General features: G+C 41.1%; 1 protein-coding gene across 1 annotated transcript; it reads right to left on the reverse strand.

Annotated features, from left to right (window-relative positions):
- Positions 1-260: 260 nt before the first annotated feature.
- Positions 261-15,788, reverse strand: CSRP3 (cysteine and glycine rich protein 3). The gene is made up of 6 exons (XM_072864773.1): positions 15,672-15,788; positions 9,063-9,194; positions 4,455-4,623; positions 2,936-3,071; positions 2,140-2,233; positions 261-956 (listed from the first exon to the last, which is right to left on the reverse strand). Exons 2-6 carry the CDS (start codon positions 9,172-9,174, stop codon positions 877-879), a joined length of 591 nt encoding a protein of 196 aa, XP_072720874.1. The 5' UTR covers positions 9,175-9,194; positions 15,672-15,788; the 3' UTR covers positions 261-876.
- Between the last annotated feature and the right edge of the window lie 3,153 nt (positions 15,789-18,941).

An 18,941-nucleotide genomic window follows, 5' to 3' on the forward strand; every position in this document is an offset into this window, starting at 1 on the left:
CAAGAAAAGCCTACAATGTCAAACTGGAGCGGCCGGCTGGTTTTGAATGTAAGTCAAAGTAGGTAATAATGAAAATCATCAGGGAAACAGATCAAGATCAGAAAATTAAAGTTAAATACCATCTAGAACTGACAACATAAGAGTAATGTAATGAGACAGAATACTTGTAGTTAAGAAACGGGGGATTTCATCTCGGTGAAATGCATTTATCGACAACATTATGGAACATAAAGCACAAACAAATTCAAGTAAAAATAATGTGAAGCAATACCAGTACTTTATTGTAGCTTGAAAACATACAATAACAAAACTTACAACACTGTATTCTATGGAAATGTTGGTTTTCTTCAGAAATACCTCCTTTGAGAGAAAGAATTTCAAATCCTTTTTAATTGTCTCAAAGTGAATAACATCTACTTTGCCATAACACAAAATGTCAAAACGTTCAAAACTCCATTAGGAGATTGGTAGAAATATGGACGGCATAACATTCTGAACGAAGGAAAATACGGCCGAAGTCGAAACACTCTGACCCTTGAGCTCCATAGGGTATCTCTATGTTAATGGGACAGTATGTGGCGTCTTTAAAATTCCAGTCTAAAGTGTGGTAAATACTAGTTTAAGAAGCAATAATGTTCCATGAGGTTTTTTGTCTTTATTTACTGTAAAACAAACATGAATCTAGTTTTATCACTGTACCTTTTTAAGCTAGTCTAACAATTTCTTAAGATACAAGCTCGCAAGTTTTTCCTGCAAGGTGGGAAATATTAAACAAATGCCCTAGGTTCTTAGCAATATGTGATGTTTAACGTTTTACTTGACAACTATCACTTGGTGGTATCAACAGCAGTTTGAGTCTGTTGCATCCGTTTCTTCTCATTCGCACTCTTTCTTTTCCACTTGAGTGAGGCCACCGAACCCAATTCCTTTGGGACCAAAATTTTTTGCATAGCAAACTGCAGAAGAAGGAGGGAGGTAAATGGTATTCTGAATGTTTTCATACAGAGGTAAGTGACTTTGGTTTGGTTTTAGTACTACTATGCTTTTGGTTTCAGTATTACTTCCAAACTTAATAAAAGGAAGGAAGTCTGAAATAGCATCGTTGTCAGAAGTGTTGACAGGTTCTAATAATGAAACTGGGGTCACATATGTGAATTAAAGAAAAGTCGCATCTGATCTTCTCCAAAACAAAATTTAAGAAATTAAAAAATAAGAAACTGTATGTATTTAGGATCTAAGTAACATTTTCATTAAAACTACTTTCCTGTCTGAAAGTACTTGGTGAAACTTGGTCTATATGAGTAATACAGAGTGAGTAATAAGTTGGAGACTTTCAGAGGAGGTTAAAAGAACTAGAGCTTAGTCCAGAAACTATTGATGGTAGTTTAAACCATTCCATTTTAACTCTGTATTGCTAAGTGTGTGCGTAGTTATTTATCACAGCTCTGCTAAGGAAGTTGTAATGGTCAGGATATTTCTCAAAATCTGCTAATTTGATCACTTGCAGTGGCCCGACTGCACCCAAGGTCACAGGACTTAAGTATTTTTCTTTAGGATTCCTGTAAAGTTTAGCCTAGGATATAAAAACTTTGCATGTTTTTCCCTTTAAGCTATTTCTAAGAGTCAAGTCTGTGAATCATCTCGATCTGAGGAGAACATCTGGATGTATAATTTAGCCTGGACGCGTTATCTTCTGTGCTACCAATATAGTGGAAGTATCTTTTAACTCTTGCTGGGAAGAAGTCCAGTTAGGACCATGACCTTTGAAGATCTGTATCTTTGTGGTTTGGTTTTTTTGTTGTTCTGTGCTGGGTTTTTTTGAGTGAGAGAGATTATGCCAGGTACAAGAGTCTGCCCGGTACCTATGGCCAGTGTTCCTGTTAGAAGGTCCGAGGACAGATCTGAGAGGATGTCATATTTGTAGAAAAATTACAACTTTAAATGTCAATAGTAGAAGATGCAACTGCAGTGTTACCATAGCTCTCTGCTTTGCTTTCAGAAAGTTGTTAAAAAAGATGAAATGAAATTTCATGAAGTTGTTAAGCATGCAACAAGGTAAATCATGATGGCAATACCAGCTCTAAAAAGAGTAATTTTAGATTGACTCAATAACCCAGTTCAGCTCATGACAATTCTTACCTTTACAGTAGAGCTCTCCATCTTTGTCTGTAACATTCGTAGATTCTAAACTCTTTCCACAAATAGCACAGCGGAAGCATGTCTTATGCCAAGGCTGAGGAAATTAAGACAATTCATTGTATATTACAGAAAGTGTGCAGCTAGCAGGTACAAGAAGCAAAAAACTGTTGCTTTTTATGGTGTGAAAAGGTTAAAATTGTCTTGTTGGTCTTATGACTTCCATTTTTAGTCATTCTAGAAGTGTCATCTTTTCAGTTACTTTATTATCCCATACCAAGATCTTACCTAATGACTTTGTTATTAATGGAGGTCTAGTAAAAAGCAGAGAGCTATAGACGTTACTCTCGTTTTGGCCATTTCTTTCATGTGCGGAGATGATATTCTAGTGAGAGTTCCTAGAGCAGAGAGCTGGCATGTCATGCGAGGCAGGCTTTTGTTTTTCTAGTCACAGAATTTCTTCAATTTATCTGCAATTGCCACTACAATAAATGTTTAAATTATAAATATCTCCAGAGATGTTAGTAGAATGACAGCGGTAGAAGAGCCAGCCTGTCCCGTAGCCAGGAGTTGTTCCTCACACATCAACGAGATGCAAAAAGTTGAAGAAGGCTTACAAAAAGCACATGGTTTTAAAGCTAAAAGTCAGTACATCACACTCTAGCAATTTGCTAATTCATCCTCACGTTTTCTTCATTGAGACTATGAGTAAAATCTTAGAAGATCAAGGACCTACTAGCTACAGTTCATCACCGTTGTAAGAGCGTGTTTTGTTTCTAGTGCTGTAGGAACTACTTACTTTTCCTCCTCCCATGATCTTCTCTGCAGCATACACTGATTTGCCACAGCGGGGACACTTATCCACATCTACCATCTTTTTGGCAAACTTTGAAGGATTAGTTGGTGTCGAAGGGCGAGCAGACTTTGGTGACCCCCTAAAATGGAAGTTTTCAGTGTTTTAAAATACTGCTTAAAATGTTATCTTCGTTCTAGAAATATGCTTCCGTGATTTTTTGGTAAGGGTAAAAATTACCAAATTACTGGTCTTTGACATGCAAAGGGGGGGGGGGGGGGAGAAAATGAAAGTGTTTACTGAATTCTGTGTTGTGTGGTTGAAATGCTGATACTGTAACCACTGGTGTTACCTGTTTCAGGCGGAGTGGACGGAGCTGAGAGTAGCCACGCGCAGAAAAGATTATGTTTAATGAAAAGTCAAAGTAAAAAAAATTTATTTTATTGAGAGGCAAGAGGGAAAATACAAGCAAAAGACCTCTCTCTTCTTTGTGACTGGCTATCTGCTGGCACTCAGTAGTGAGCAGGGAAAAAAACCTTAGATTTTGCATGCAGTAGTTTCATTAGTCACTGTAACACTTGGACAGGGAGCTGGGGTTCTTCGCTGGCCTAAGGTCAAAAGCACATCAGAAAAGTAGCTTTGCTTTGTATTTCTGGATTTTGTGCTTTATGTGGTTGTGCTAGCCTAAAGCCTTTGACAGAGTGGCTTTTGAATTACCGGATTGTTGGACTGCAACAGGTCCTTAATTCTACAGGACGTGACAGTTTCTGAGACAGAACTCTGCCTGTAATGGATTCATATCTTATAAGGAGCTACAGTTAAGTACATTATTTAAGCTTTTATTTCCTGCACAGCATATTGGTTAATTGGTTTCCTTATAGTAATACCAGAAGAAAGCATTGTTGATTTAGAAATGTGCAGCTTTGAGAATCGTAGAAAAATACTATAAAAATGTACTGTCAGAGGTAATTATGTGCAGCTGAGGCTTTTGGAAGATGGTATCCCATTAGAATTCCATTGTTCAAACATATTCTCAGTGTGTTTGTGAGTGTTATTTGAGCCACAGGGAGGATTTAGAAACATTATTTCCCTCATTGAGAGGCGAGTTAACAGTGTGTGGTAGTGTGATTATTTCTCTAACAGTATAACCTAGCTATATTTTAGCCTCTGATAGGGGGAAAAAAACCCAACATTCTCATGTTCTATGGTGAATGTGACTTTACCACTGTGCTACTAATGGCAAATTATGATTTCAGTGAATATTTACATCTGTGGTGGCATATAAAGGCTGCTTCTGCAGAATAATTGCCCATTGAAGGAGGAGATAATTTATGAAGAAGGCTTAAAGAGGCTGAACATCATTAAAAACTGGTAAATGACTGTGTCCACTGAAGGAAAGGTGTAGCAAAGTCTGCTCTGCTACTTATGCTAGATGATGATGTGGAAACAGAATAAAATATCTAAAATACCCCGCTAAGTGACAAGTAGTACCAGAAAAAGGTGCTGTCAGTGGGATTTAACTCACTGTTGCAGATTCAAGCCTAGATGGTCACCAGTGTCAGTGCTGAGACATCCTGCCCCTTGCCCAAAGCCAATACCTTTGGGACCATATTTTCTCCCGTAACAAGTCTTGCAGTAGATTTCAGATTCGTGAGCTGCTACTGTGGTACTGTCCAGAGCTTTTCTGCAAGCCACTGAAAACACGGAGAGAGAGGCACATATAAACATTTGCGTTTTCAAATTTGAATTTATGTGATTCAGAATAATTACAATTCATGTTTATATTTGTTTATCTTTAAAAATACAGGACAAGGAGGGTGTTAGCCTGGAGTCAGTATAAAACTTCACTGGGCTGTTGCTAACATAGCCGTGCATGCACACAACGTGCTCTTTTGCCACTCTAAAGTTATACCCTAACCCTAGGAAAATCATGAGCTTGTCAAGACAATTTGTCTAGATTTATGAAGCCTAAGATGGATTTCAGATCATCATCCTAACCTACCAAACCTTTAAAAAAAAAAAAAAAAAAGAGGTTGCAGGGGTATTGATTCTACTGTGCATCTGCACCTTTCAAAATAGTCACTCTGAGTCTGCGGTGGCTTTCTCACCTCAGCCCACGCTATTTTAATGTGGCATGTTTCTAAAATGGGCTATAATGTACATACCACGTCCAGACAGAGTCAAGCAGAGTATGGTTTTTTATTTATCTAGTCACATTTGTTTGAGCTGTAGTGCAAGGCAAAGCAATGATCCCAAATAGTCTCAGCTCTGTTAGACTTCCTCCAGGATGGCAAGAGTATGCCTACAGCCGTTCCAAAAACACAGACCTCCTCCTCGTCATGGTCGTCATAGAGAAATACTGCTTGGCTTAGCTGACTAGGAAAGGTCAGGGAGACTTTTGGGCAGAAGGTGCCATAGGCATGCTTAACATGCAGAAGGGAATACGAGTTATATCCTCTACAGCACTGCTTTAAACCAAGCCCCAACTTGGAAGGACCGAAAGTTAATGAGTGCTAACAGCTGCTTATGTGGGGATCTCGGTAAGCAAGTATCCATGTTTTGAGAAACACAAGCCACACCTAGAGCTAAAGAACACTGCTGAGGCCGGTCTCACGCGGGGTTATTCTCATCGAGTGGCCATAGAAGCTGGATTACTCTCTCTCCAGTTCTTTGCTCATCTGAAACCTGGTCAGCGTTTAGAGGCTGAATTCTGTTACCGGTCCAGTGGATCTCCTTGCTGCTTATGCATGGAAATTGGGCAATAATGAATGGAAAAAAAAAATAGTAGCTACACTCCTCATCTGCTTGGTGACTGCGTATGCTGCACTCTTTTGGGAACTCGGCATGGGACAGCCCCCACCCCATCGAGAGAGGATGAAGGTTTCAGTTTGGAGTGCCTATAGAAAAAAAAATCAGGGTTTTTTAGTATGCTTAAAATCTAAAATTTCAACACTTGTTACAAATTGCTCGCTGTGTCAATAGTGGTTGATGGCGGGGGGGCCGGGGAAATAGGGAAAAACTTTTTCTACAGCTTCCCTTGAACAAGTGCGTGCCCTGCAGAGGGCATTCCAGTCGTGCATGGGCTGTTGATAGCTTGGAAAATAAAGTTGCTTAGCTGATGTAAGCAACAGAAACCTGTGAAATACACAAGTATTGAAAGTGGTTGGAAGTTCAAGCTCTAGAAGAGCTAGCTGAGTGTTTGATTAGTTGCTTTTCCCTCCGTGTTCATTTTAGCTGTCCTGCTGTGAGTCTAAAATTCATCCACATCAGAGAATTTAAGCTGATGCTGGAACCTCTGCAGCTTTAATCCTGTCACTGTACTGCGTAGAGGGGAAAGTAATTTGCAAGGACCTTTATAGTTAATAGAAGTAAAACGAGGGGCTCCTGTAAATGTGTGAACCTGATCTCATTGGGCTACAATCTCTTCTGCTTTAAAATGATAATTATGTTTGCGAAGGGAGTTAAGGGATGATGGAAACTCTAGCAGGAGATAAAGTTTCTATTTCTGGCACCTTGGGGATAGAGTATCAATTCACCACAACAGATGGAGCAAAAGCCCTTGAAGTGCTATTGTTGAAATAACTTTGAGACCTGTCATCTGCCACCAGATACTGTTCACGAGCAGGCACGAAGAAGTTTCAGGTTGATGGCGTGAGATCCTGCCAAATATCCGTCACGGCTGCCGTTTAAGTAAAAGCTGACGGGGAAACAAGGTAGGTAGACAGCAATCTGCATGGGAAGGAGGGTTTGTTGGGAAGAAGTTTCTCTCTCGTAACACTTGTAGGGAAAAACTATGGAGTGGAGAGAGTGATTTATGGTTTAGCTTGTCTGATTCTTACGGTGTTAACAGGTCGGTTTGACTTCTTTCTAATTTTGCCCAAATTGAACTTTTTGGTGGAAAAATACTGGTGTGTTTTGTGTGTCTGGTCAAATATAATGTAAAGTATATTTTAAATAGATTTAATATAATTATAAGTATACTTATATAAATATAAGTAAGTATAATTATAAGCTGAGTAAGAGCTCAGCTAAATAGGCTAACTCTTTCTGTACCTGAGACTAGGTCGGGGAGGATTGTTTTTCTTCTATTGAGAAATGAAAATCCTATAATTGGTTCATTGAAAAGCTCATGAACATGATACATGATACTGAGGCGTCCAGAGCTGCTGCTGACTGTGTGTGAATCATGGGAAAAGGAAAGCCAGTTAACATACCTCTCCTGTGCCACCTGGCTTAGATGCATCTTTAGTTTTTGACCTTAAACATGCTTCTGCTGGGAATGCTTTTTTTAGTATCTAACCTGTTCATAATTTAGTTCAGACTTATGACTACAACGGGCAAGCCAAATAAAATAAAATTAAAAAAAAAACCCCAACCAAGCAACCAAAACAAAACAAAAAACCCCCGACAAACCAAAAAAGCAGTTGGCAGAGCTAATGGATGTGTTGTTTATCATGAATCACTTAAAAAAAAAAAAAAAAAAGAGTTATGCTAAGAATGAAGCTTAAACTTGTTCCGGTATTAGGTGGGAGAGAAATATGATTAACTATGCCCTATTAGGACAGGTGTTTATTTTTGTTAGACCCTGGAGAGTCTACTCATTTGTCGTCATCTGCCATATCATTTTCCAGCATTTGATAAAGCACAAGCGTCAGTCAGAGCTTTTCTCATAATTACCACATTCGTGTCCCTCTCCCTATAGTTTTTCTGATATCTAGTATTAATTGTTACAGGCAGCACAGGGAAGCAATAAGAAGTTTCTAGTTTTCACAAAACTGAGATTTTTAGTATTCTGTAAGAATTGGCTGAAGGTTGTCAATTAACTGAAAACTTTTTGAGGGAATTCTTTCTTACTGAGTCTTTTAGGCATCACTTGCAGGGCTCTTGGAGAAAAGCAAAGACGACTCAAGTGTGTCCTTTGGACTGGTTCTGCATGGTACTGTACCGTGTCATCTAAGCATGTAATATCTATCTCATGCCTCCAAACGAGAATCCCCTATCCATCCAGGAAAGGAGGGCAAAAAATTGGCTTCAATCGCTTCTAAGCTGCCATGCTGAAATTCATACTGCAAAGGTACTAAATCTCAAGCGTTGGCTGCAAAATAAACTGTGTAGCTATCTTTAGTCCTTATCAAATCGTTTCCTCTCTCCACAAAGGGCCAACAGAGCGGAATTGATACCTCCTCTCTAATTTTTCAAGTGCTAGCTCATCGGCAGAGAAAGCAAAATTCCTGGAAGCTATCTGCCAAACATCAGAGGTGCGTGGAGTAGAAGAGGAAGGAAATGGGATATGGGAGATCTGGGGAAGGAGGAGACTGAGGCACTTGGAGGGTGTTGGTGGGAGATTTTGATGACACCAGGGTAGTGTCTTTCAGCTTTCCTATGTGAAATGAATTAATGTTAGGATTCACCATAAAAGTAACTGTCTCCTATAATATCCTAATAAGACATACTTCAGTCTCACGAGCACTGTTTGTTTAGTTCTTCTAGACTTTTTAACTTGAAACAAACCCGTAGTATGCTACGTTTTGGGACAGACGGTAGAGTTTCTTGGAGATGGACCTAGATTCTGCAGCACTCCAGCGTCCCTAACAAAAATCATCTAATGCATGTTTGCGAGGCAGATTGCTGGGCGTAAAGGGCTAGAGAACTGGGCTTGCTTATTAAGAGCTGCTATGGAGTGGCAAACTGGCATTTCAGAGAAGTGGCTCCTGCTTTCAAAACAGAGACAATCATTTTCCATCCTTCCGTTACTAAAAGGAGGGGAAACAGGTTTCATCTTTAGGTCTCTAGCGAGTGCTGGACCAGAATCAGTCTCGCTGTGCCGTACCTGATTAAGACGTGACTGCCCTCTACTTCGAACTTTCCAGAAGTAAGATGAGAAAGTTTTTTACATAACTTTCCCTGTGTGAAATTCAGCCTGATGCTGGTTGCTTCTACCGTCCTGTACGTTGCTTAGGGTGTTTAAAAGCCTGCTGTAGGTGTCCCCTGGGCAAACGTGTTGAATTGGGGAAACTATGAAGCTTCTTTATTGCACGCAAAGTAATACAAAAATAAATTTACTGGCTTTAATGGAAGATTTATACAGAGCTATGGGAATACTGTGAAGTTAAAACAGTGTAGCCCAGCTTACTGCAGAGGAAGCACGTCTTGTGAAAACTCCTTCCATTGCACTGGATTTCCTCAGCGTGGTACACTGTCTTTTCACAGGCACCGCATTTGGCTCCACCTCCCCAGTTCGGCATCCTTATCTCTGAAGGGTAGCCTAGAAAATCAAATTACAGAAAGAAATACAACAGCAAGAGTAAATTCTTTTTAACAGAACAGCTTGATTTTTTTTTTTTTTTTTTTAGTTTTTCCCCCTCTCTCCAGTCAACTGCTATTGCAGGGTGGCCCCAAGCCAATATCTGCTCGTGTGAAGTACACCGCAGTCCTTGTAGGTTATCTGGTAGCTGAGAGTCCACCCAGCTGCTACAGCCCTACGGAGGAGGGGAGACCTGGGGAGACCTTCCTTGCTGTTGGGAACTGTGGCTGGTGGAACGCGTTTTTGAGGCAGGCTGGTAGCCGGCGTACGCTACGTACCTGTGCGGCAGCAGGGATGTGTCCTGCCCAGGGGCAAGGGTGCCAGGCTGCTGCTTCGGGGACGGGGGCAATCTAAATCCTCTGTCCTCTGCGACCCTCTTTTGTAAATAAGGATACTCCTGAGCTCAGTATGTTGTGATGGTAAATAGGTGAAATGATTGTGAGGTGTTTCAGTAAAAAGGTGCCAGGATCACTCAAACCTCTTCTGGAGAAGTGGCTCTAGCATTTATTTTCCAACAAATACTCATTTTCTTTCAATCCTGCCCTCCCCTGTATCCCAGCGTAGCCTTTTCCCCTCAGTTTTTGCTTTGTGTTTGTTGATCTGGTTTTGCAAGGCATTAAAATGAAGGCTAACAAACACTTTGAAGCTTTACTGGAGTTTAAGCAAAAGTGTGGACAGTATTTGGCATTACATTTTCTACAGAACAGTATCCTACCTAGACTCTCTGTTAAGAGACAGCATATAGTACTACTTATACCTTTCCAAAGCAAGTGCTAGTTCATCCAGTGCCACACGAGCTTCCTGGGTGACATGTATAAAGGCAATTTTCTGTGTCAGTACGATATCATTTTATACAATTCACACCTGGGTAGTTCCCCCTTGAAGTTTAACAAATGCACGATGTTATTTCAGAGGATGCTTTAATAGAAACCAGTTGGTTGTTGTTGTTCTCAATTCCTCATAAAACAGCTGCAAGATGGCTGTGCAGCACAGCCGTTATAAAGTAATAACAGATAGGTTCGTAAGGTGATTAAGGCGTGTTTTTCTTTGTCAATTGTTTTTAAAAAGTATAACATCTGAGGGGGAAAAAAGGGAGTAGCGCTTACTGTTCCAGTTCTTCCTATGCCAGTTACTGTTGAAGTGACTTGCCCAAGGTCACGCAGGAGGGCAGTGCTGGAGCCAGGAGCCCAGCTGAGGTTGCCTGTCGGCAGGCTCGGTAAGTGCCCTTCCTGATGATTGTGCTATCGCACATCTGAAACAACCCCAACCTACGGTTTGCCCTTCTGCTTTCTTGTTTGAGTCATCGTTTCTGGAAAGACTGGGACGTCATCTTGTCATCTGCACGTGATATTATCGGGTTGTTCCAAGCTCCTGGCGCAGACCTTCCTTCTCCTTCTTGGAAAACCAGTCACCTTCTTATTATAGTTCTGTTGAAGCCTGCTTGTGCTATTTGTATTTGATTAAATTCCCCATGAGATATTCTTAACTAAGAAAAGGATTTTAAACGCTGAATCGGGCCTGCTACCTGAGAATTTTCTTCTGAAGTCAAGTGAGGGAGCGAGGGGAATTTATCACAGCAGCGATGTAACATAGCTGGTATTTTAAATGGCTTGCATTTTAGACTAACACTTTACTATTGGACACTGGACACTAATGTCCCATGTTTATCATCATTTTAGTGACTTTTGTACTGTCTCTTCTGAATTTCAGAATGAAATGAACAATTTCTACGTGCCAGCTCTGCAAGCTGAAGGCAATTCTTTCTGGCTACTAACACTAGAAACCGTGCAATGGTATAAAAGACATGTCTGTCCAGCAAAAGGCAGATAGCGTAGGAGTGTGCCCACGCGCTGAATCAATAGCGCCGAAGACATAGCGATGTGGGCACGTTTTAACAATCGGTGTTTGCTAACAGTGCAGATACCAGCATATCCAAACATCTCCGCTTTAGTACTGCGGTTATTAATATATCCTTAACCCTGTATAACTACATATTCGCTGTTGTGACTGTTACCTGCAGTGAGAGAGCGTACCTGTCATCCTTATGCAAGATCCAATCTCTCCTTCTCTTTGGGAGGCTGATGGATGCTCAGCTGCACAACCTCCCCGGCTCCGTCAGCCTAGTCCTCCGCTGTCAGACAGCAGCGGCATCGCTAAGCTCTTTCAGACCCTATCGCTTCTCTCGGGAGGCTGTTCCTCAGCCGACCTGCTCTGACACTTAGAAAACAGTAACGATGCAAGAAGGAAAAGAAGAAAACCCAGCTTGCCTCTTAACTCTGTTTATCTGTAATGTAACGAGTAAGAAGCAAAAATCGGATGTAGCTGAAATAAGATACCAAAATAACTGCACGCAAGGAACAGGCTATGAATTTTGTCCCTTCTTACTCAGTTGAAGGCTTTACCAAATAGCACTGCTAAAATCTTTTTTCCATTTCTTTCAAATGGGAGATAAAGGAACACAGAGAAATCTTTCACGTAGGTAAAATCTTATTGTCTCATTCTGCCATTCTGTATTTGCTCCTATTCTTAAAGTACTTTGGTATCGATGCCATTTTTTTCTGTTATAAAAAGAGTTCAAGCAATGCTTCAAACATTTAAGAGAAGGAAGAGCAACGTGAGATAAAAATCAGGTGTGTGACACTTTCTTGAAAACTAAAATGAAATTTTTGTGTTCACAATGTTCCCTTTCAAATCAAGTTTCTGGTCGAATGCCTTCCCAGCTGGAGCAGCACCGATAGCTGCCTGGGAGGAGAGCGGCTTGTACCTCCAGTCTCTGTAAAACTGCTGCTGCCTCAAAGGCACACCAAGCATCTCAATCTGTGGCAATGGGATACTTGTTGGAAAGCAGCTCTAATTATGTAAGTAGCTGAAGGGAAAAAAATAATCTCTGAAAAGGTCTGATAATGCGTGATAGTGAACCTTGTGCTGTTAGGGGCTGTGGTTAGAGCTCTTAAAAGAACCATTGCTCCCGAGGCTAATTATAGTACCATGACTGGGCATGCATACACATTTTCCATGTTTTTTTGGCATCACCTGATGGGAAGCCGTAGGAGAAAGAAGTCACAGTAAAAACGTTCCGGTAAGGATACCGGCGTAAGAATGGCAGCGTATGCCGTGATGCCTGCGCTGGTAGCGGTTAACAGCTGGGTGAGGTACCAGGGCAAGCCCATGCTCGTCGTGTCCTTGCTTTGCTCGTCTCTCCGAACGCTGAACTGCAGTGGCCATCCCTGCGGGTGCTGCCTGTGCAGCAGCGTTACCATGAACAAGTAAATTCCACAGGGTATATGGCATTCATAGTTTTCTACTCATCTAAATTATAACAGTGGATTAAATCTCCATCCTTACGACATGCAAATAGAACTCAGTCTCCTATTTGCTGTAGGAAAAAATTATACCCAAAGTCTTAATTTCACTTAATTTCATTGGGCGTCAGTATCTAAATCCCCTTGAAATTCCCTGAACTTTGTTGTCTAAATCTGGTTAACTTGCAGTGACTGCTAACCGCATGGTACGACTTGTATTTTGGTGATCCAGTGGGAAGTGGAGTGGGCCCAATCTAGATGTATGACACATGTGACAGAGAAACTTTTGAGTATTAATATTGCGGCATGTTGGCAGGCACTCACGGTACTGTTAAGCTGGAGGAGTGTTCTTGGTCTTGCTCTAATAGTATTCAGCAGCTCGTATCGTTCCTTTTCAAAATGAAGCTACTATATGGAGTAGAACTTATACACATCAGATGTGCAGCCAAGGATACATGCTTCTCATTATTTAGAGCTTGTAACACTACTATCTAGGCTAGCCTCAGAGCAAGGAAGCCTTTGAAGTGTTTCTGTGCTCTGCACAGGCATGAAAAAACGTGAGCCATCTTCTGCTGGGCTGTTCGTCATACCGTACAAATCTGGATGTCACAACTGTCACAGAGCGTGTCTCGCTCTAATCAGAGTGCTATTGATAAGAAGATAATCCAAAAATATATTGAGATCCATTGATCTAAATGGGAAGTGGATGCAGGATTGGCCCGATGAAGTTGTGCCGAGGAGTAAAGGGCAGCGCTAGTGCTAGACGGTGCGGTGCAGGTGAAAAAGATGTTGAAAGTAATTCTGGTGTTTCCTTGCTAAACACGAGGTTTTCCCTTCTCAATGCTTACACATTTGATAGTCTAGAGCTCAAGTCATATCTGAACGGACTGCAGAAGTCACTTATTTTGCGGCTGGGAGGATTATCTCAGGGTGCCACAGGTGCTACAGGATGGCTTTGAAGTGGATGAACGGAATGGGAAATGTTGGTCTTTGTGACTGCTGGTAGAAATGGTGGTAGAAATGCTGAACCAGGACCGATGGATAGGATGTGCCTTGTATCTCTCTTTATTTTAGTCCCAGCTAGCTGCTCGGTCTAGACTCAGTTAAAAGTATAAGAATACTAATTCCTTACCTAATAAACAGTAATATTATCAAATTAAACCCTTGTCTATGCTGAAATGCAAGTATCAAGGCTACATTTGAAATTCTTTTCCCAGCTGAAGCCTGTGGGAAATGCCAATGCAGCTGGGACCTCATTGCGGTATCTAATCACAGCTCCGCTGCTGACCTGTCCTGTGACCACCAGTGACTCATTCCACCGTCCTTAGTGGTCCTTGCCTTGCCAGCACCACGGCGGTAACGATATATAGCTTCCTTTATAAAAGTAGCAATCAAAAGCTGCTATAGTTATTCTCTTTCTCTCCGACTAACGCTCGCTATGTTATATCTTGATGTGTCTGCAGTGTAAAGCACGGTTCCTGCCGCTGCATCTCAAAGCCTGAAGGTGTTTTTGTCAAAATCCAGTCCGTTGCAGAAAGCGTTCTCTCTCAGCAGAAGACATTCACAACAGAGAAAATGTTTGCATTTGAAGAGTGAGCTCATTTAAGGAAAGGTGCGATATCGTTATGTATGTATAAGCATATTTCTTATATTCCGATGCATTTAATGGGCTATGCGTACGGGTAAATCTCAAGTTTAGTAGCTAGTGTCATACTAGCATTAGTTAGTCTCTACCACAGGCTCATGATGACTAGCATTTTTCATTTATTTCTGCAGTAAACCAACACATGGAGATCAAGGGATAGGAATTTCCACACTGACACAGGAATGTTAATATGATTTTTCATCGACAGTGATCACACTAAGTTACACAAGCCCTTTTGAAACAAAAGATTTTAAGTGACTTGATATGAAGCACGTGATGTGCAAAGCTGATAAAGAGAGTCCTGTGTCTGAGTTCTTCGCTTTCATCTCTGTCCCTCCAATTATCAATTTTTTTAGCACAGTAATGCCACGTTTCTTTTAAAGCTTCCTTTGTGCACGCTGTTGTAGAAATTTAAGATTGTACCTCCAAAAAATAAGATACCCTGACACTAGAACAAGGTACTCAGTTCTGACTTAAAGAACACCCCCCCCCCCCCCCCCCCATACACCGCACGTACATGCACAGAATTCAGTTTGATCCATGTGGCTGTGGGAAATTGCATCCTGCTGTACAAATGACCTGTTCCTTTTCCCAGACCTAATCCTGGGCTATCAACTTTCACTTCTCCTTCCCCAAGATCCTTCTCTAAATCCTTATCTGTGCACTAAGTCTGAATTTAAATGCCAAGCAAAACTGTTACGGACTGTGAAACGTTGCCATGATGGTTGAGGTCAGACACAATTATTTTATCTACATACAAGGCTTTATTCTTTGAAATAATTTTACATTTAGGTAGAAAACTTTTCAAAGTAAATAACTTTTTTTTCTTTTTTTAAAACTATTGGGGCTTTTCTGAAGACTTGACCAACCGTGCTGTCTTTTAATGCTTGAGTGATGGACGTGTGAATTCTTTCATCCTGCATTCTTATCTAGCCATTTTCTGTCAAGTCTGCATAGAAGTTTTCTTCTCATTTGACATAAAACACATTGGTCACTGACACTAAATATTTTGAGGATTTTTGGTTGCGTGTTTTTTTCTTTTTCCCTTCTAGAATACTTTTATCAGAGAAATGATGAAAGCACCTAAATTTGTATGCTTTAAAAAGTGTATGTTACGAAGGCAAACTATTTGTGGAAAACAGAATTCTGTAGCTCTGTAACAACATTTTTAAAGCTTGTGAAACTTCTGTTATCGGGTCTTGCATGTAGTGAAAACGTGTATCTCATTAACGAGAATCCCCACAGCCCCGTTCTTGTAACACTAGTAGCTACTGAACAAGCCGAGAAGCCCAGAAGAATCTCTTTTATCAGTTGGCTCCTCCAAACCTAAAGTACCGCTGCCAGCTCCGTAGGACTCGCATTTCTGTACTATACCTACACATTTTTCATTGTCGAGCAATAAGCTGTTCCTACCGCCTGTTGGGGGAAAAAAAAAAATACCCAAACCCTTATATCCGACAGTCTTGGCAGAACGCGATATACTATACTTACCGGCGTCGCTTGCTGTTTCTCCTGGTTTTCTTAGGTCTCGAAGGGTTTGAACGCAAGGGATTCCTGCACTCTTTAAATGCAGTGGCCGCTGCCGTCGGCCCTATAAGCTGGGAGGGGAGGGGAATGAGAGAGAGAGTTTCAGGGATCTGAGCAATGCCATTGCTATCACCAAGCTGAAAATAACCCCTGACAAAAGTCTGGCATTTTGTTCCCTTACGTCCACTTGTGAGTAGGTGGACAACAATGCAGCCCCTCAGATTACACCTAGAGGGCATTCCTAAACGCAGTCTAATAGATCAGAAATAAAGATTTGAGTTTTATAGCTGCTACCGCGTTGCTTAAATGTGAATCATAAAGTAACGGTTCCTGAAATGAGGACTTGGTCATAAATAGCCGAAAGTAATTTACCAAAATAATTAAAAAAAAAAAAACCAAAAACAAACAACCAAACCAAAACCTGTTTGTAGGAACCTCTGGAACTCAGCAATTTTAAACCAAATAGAATTTCCTTCAGCAGTTCATGATTTGGACGATACAACTGGCTTGTCTTTTAGGGTACAGAGAATTACACTTTTCTTTCTAATCTTTAAATCCTTACTGTTTTTAGGGGTTAAGATGACTAATAATTAGACATTAGCATGTCTAATAATTGCAGTTATACTTGCTATGCCTCACTGAGCTCCTTGGAAATGGACGATGCTGCTGATGTATTGAAGATGCGGAGACTAAAGTAGGAGGCACTTGAAATTCACTTTTTACAGGGTTTTTGTTTTAAGTCCTTTAAAGATTTAGAAGCTAATTCTCATTTTCTAAAGGGATGTCTGAGTTCAGAAGCTTTGTTCAGTACTGTGGACTTTGCTGTGTGCGAAAGGGCCAAGCCCGTACAACCTAGGGGTTAAACACCACGCGTCTGAAGCTGAGAGTCTCCACTCTGGGACTTTCATGGGGCCGTAAGGACATTAGATGCCAAATCCATGTCAGACTTTAGGATTTTAGGGGTCTGTTCGCTGAGGCTACTTTGAAAGCTCATAGGGGCGTATAGATTCATCGACTGCTGAGTTCAGCAAAGATTTTATAATACAGAGACAGGTCCTTGATGTTAAGTCGGAGGACTGTTTTTTCCTGAGCAGGAGAGCTGGACTCCATCTCTTGGTCATTCTCCCTGGATAGTTAATGGAACTCTTCTGCCTATGTCGGTGCAAGGTACGTGGTATGAACGTTTCTTGTAAGACGGCAGCGAGGAGGAGTTGAGGCAGGACGGAGCTCCCTGTTGGAGTACAGGGAAAGCACTAAGGAGCTTGTAACCGCTTAGTGTTTGCGCCCTTGGTGACCGATAAATTAGGAACCTTGCCATTTGAGGGAACTGAATCTTCATTAATCTTCACTCATGTCATGTAGATCGTGTATTTGGATGGATTTGCACCATAACCAACTGCAGGGAAATCTGTGGAGAAAGATTTTGCCCCCAAATGTCAGAAAGTATTTTCCCTTTGAGTTTGTCAGAGAATTTAAGGGGAGAAGGCAGGGAACAACCTTTAGTTTCCTGGTACTGGGTGTTGCTTCATTTCTGTACTTCTGTGCTACCCCGGATACTGTGTGCCCCTGTAAGGACGCAGGTCTTGTTGAGAGGCTCTTTACAGCTCAAAGGAGCAGTCGGACCCGTATGGGTTAGTTGGCATTTTATATAATCCCTGGTCCGCTGTGGTTATCAGGACCTGAGACTGGAAGAACAGACTTGAAATACACAACTGGAACATACGCATACATGAATTTTTATATTCCTGGTGGAGCGAGAATGGAGTGTTTTCTATAAATCAAAGGTAAGGATTAAAAAAAAAACTGCTCGGAGAACTGGAACGCAGCATATCAAAAGCGAAGCGAGCCTGAGGATCAGAGGGACTTTCCTAGAGCTTGGCAACAGAGCCCATCGGGTACTCGGGTCACGTTCGAGGGTAGGCGAGGCGGTGGAAAGAGCGGCGGGCTCGGCTAGTCCGAGCGAAACGCGGGTCTTCTGGGGAATAGGATACTTAGAGCAGAGCAGCAGTAGCTTTTCAGCCTGCAAAATAAACAAGAAGAAAGTAAAGTGCTAGGTGTTATAAAGCCTGCATGAAAAAGCAAGCAACTGTATTTTGACAAGAGCCAAGGGACCCTAGGCAGCAAGTCAGAATAGATGTTCAGCTTTTTGGAATAGAGCATAATTTGTGAGAAGACTGTTTCTCCAAGCCTCGTTACTGTAGTTTCTTATTCTTTCATTTTTCAACACCGCAGTTGACAGATTTGCAGTTTGTTTCCTTTGTGTAATGCAAGCTTCTATAAACCTTTGCCTTTGTACTTCTAGAATGAAACTGATAGCAAGTGTAAGGGAGATCAATCAATTACCACTTTGGAGAAGAAAAAAAAAATCTACTTACTGCTTGCAGTGAGAATTCCTCCATTTTCCAGCTTTTATTCTTCTCTCCCCCTCATGTAGGAGTATTTCAATAGTGCTGCTATTGTCAGGTATATTTTGTATTCTAAAATAATATTGCATTCTTGAAGAGCGAGCCTGTTTGTTTTAGTGTGGTGGCTGTTTTAACTATGTTTTTTACCCAGCCCAACCCTGAATCTTGGGCTTTGCTAGCGTTTCTCCTGTCCTAATTTGGACAGGCATGTTTCACCTGGGAAGGCAGATACCCTGCATTTTGCCATTTGCAGGAACTGCCTGTGTGACTTCTGCCACCAGCTGTTTTAGATGGTTACAGAACCTTAGGTCAAATGGTATGAAAACTTTCTCTTAGGCTTGAAGCCTCTCTGGTGTCAAGACAACCTATAGAGTGTGTATAGCATAGCATGCACCTGGCTCAAACTGAGTTTAATAGGAGAAGAGGCAAGGTAATGAGTGTACATCTTCAAAACTTACTAAGACTGTTTAGCTTGAGGCCCCAACCATGTAACTTCTCAGTTCTGTGACAGCACTTTCCAGAATACTCTAAGCTGATAAGGATACTCTGAATTCCAAACTTCATAACTATATTTTCCTCCACGTCTTGTAATTAGGAGATCTGAACTCTATCACTAGAGATTACAAGTCAGATTGAGTTACTTAAATCCCTTTCTGATGAAATACCATTTTCCCTTTCTTCAGAAGACAGACACACCCCTGTCTGACAACAAAAGAATGACGAGATCCCAGTGAATACACAACCTATTATTTAACTCAAGTAATTTAATTTCATCAAAGAAAAAAAAGTCAAAATTTGAGTTTGATGTAAGTTTAATCTGAACAAATTG

Source organism: Ciconia boyciana, chromosome 6, assembly GCF_034638445.1.
Source record: "Ciconia boyciana chromosome 6, ASM3463844v1, whole genome shotgun sequence".
Classification (NCBI taxonomy): Eukaryota; Metazoa; Chordata; class Aves; order Ciconiiformes; family Ciconiidae; genus Ciconia; species Ciconia boyciana.

Excerpts from the sequence above, each read along its gene's own strand:
- CSRP3 (XM_072864773.1), bottom strand. The coding sequence starts at position 9,174 with ATGCCGAACTGGGGAGGTGGAGCCAAATGCGGTGCCTGTGAAAAGACA. Across the intron at positions 4,624-9,062 it reads CAAGACGTGCTTCCTCTGCA|TGGCTTGCAGAAAAGCTCTG; the intron begins GTAAGCTGGGCT and ends CCGTGTTTTCAG. Across the intron at positions 3,072-4,454 it reads CTAGGCTTGAATCTGCAACA|GGGGTCACCAAAGTCTGCTC; the intron begins GTGAGTTAAATC and ends CTTCCATTTTAG.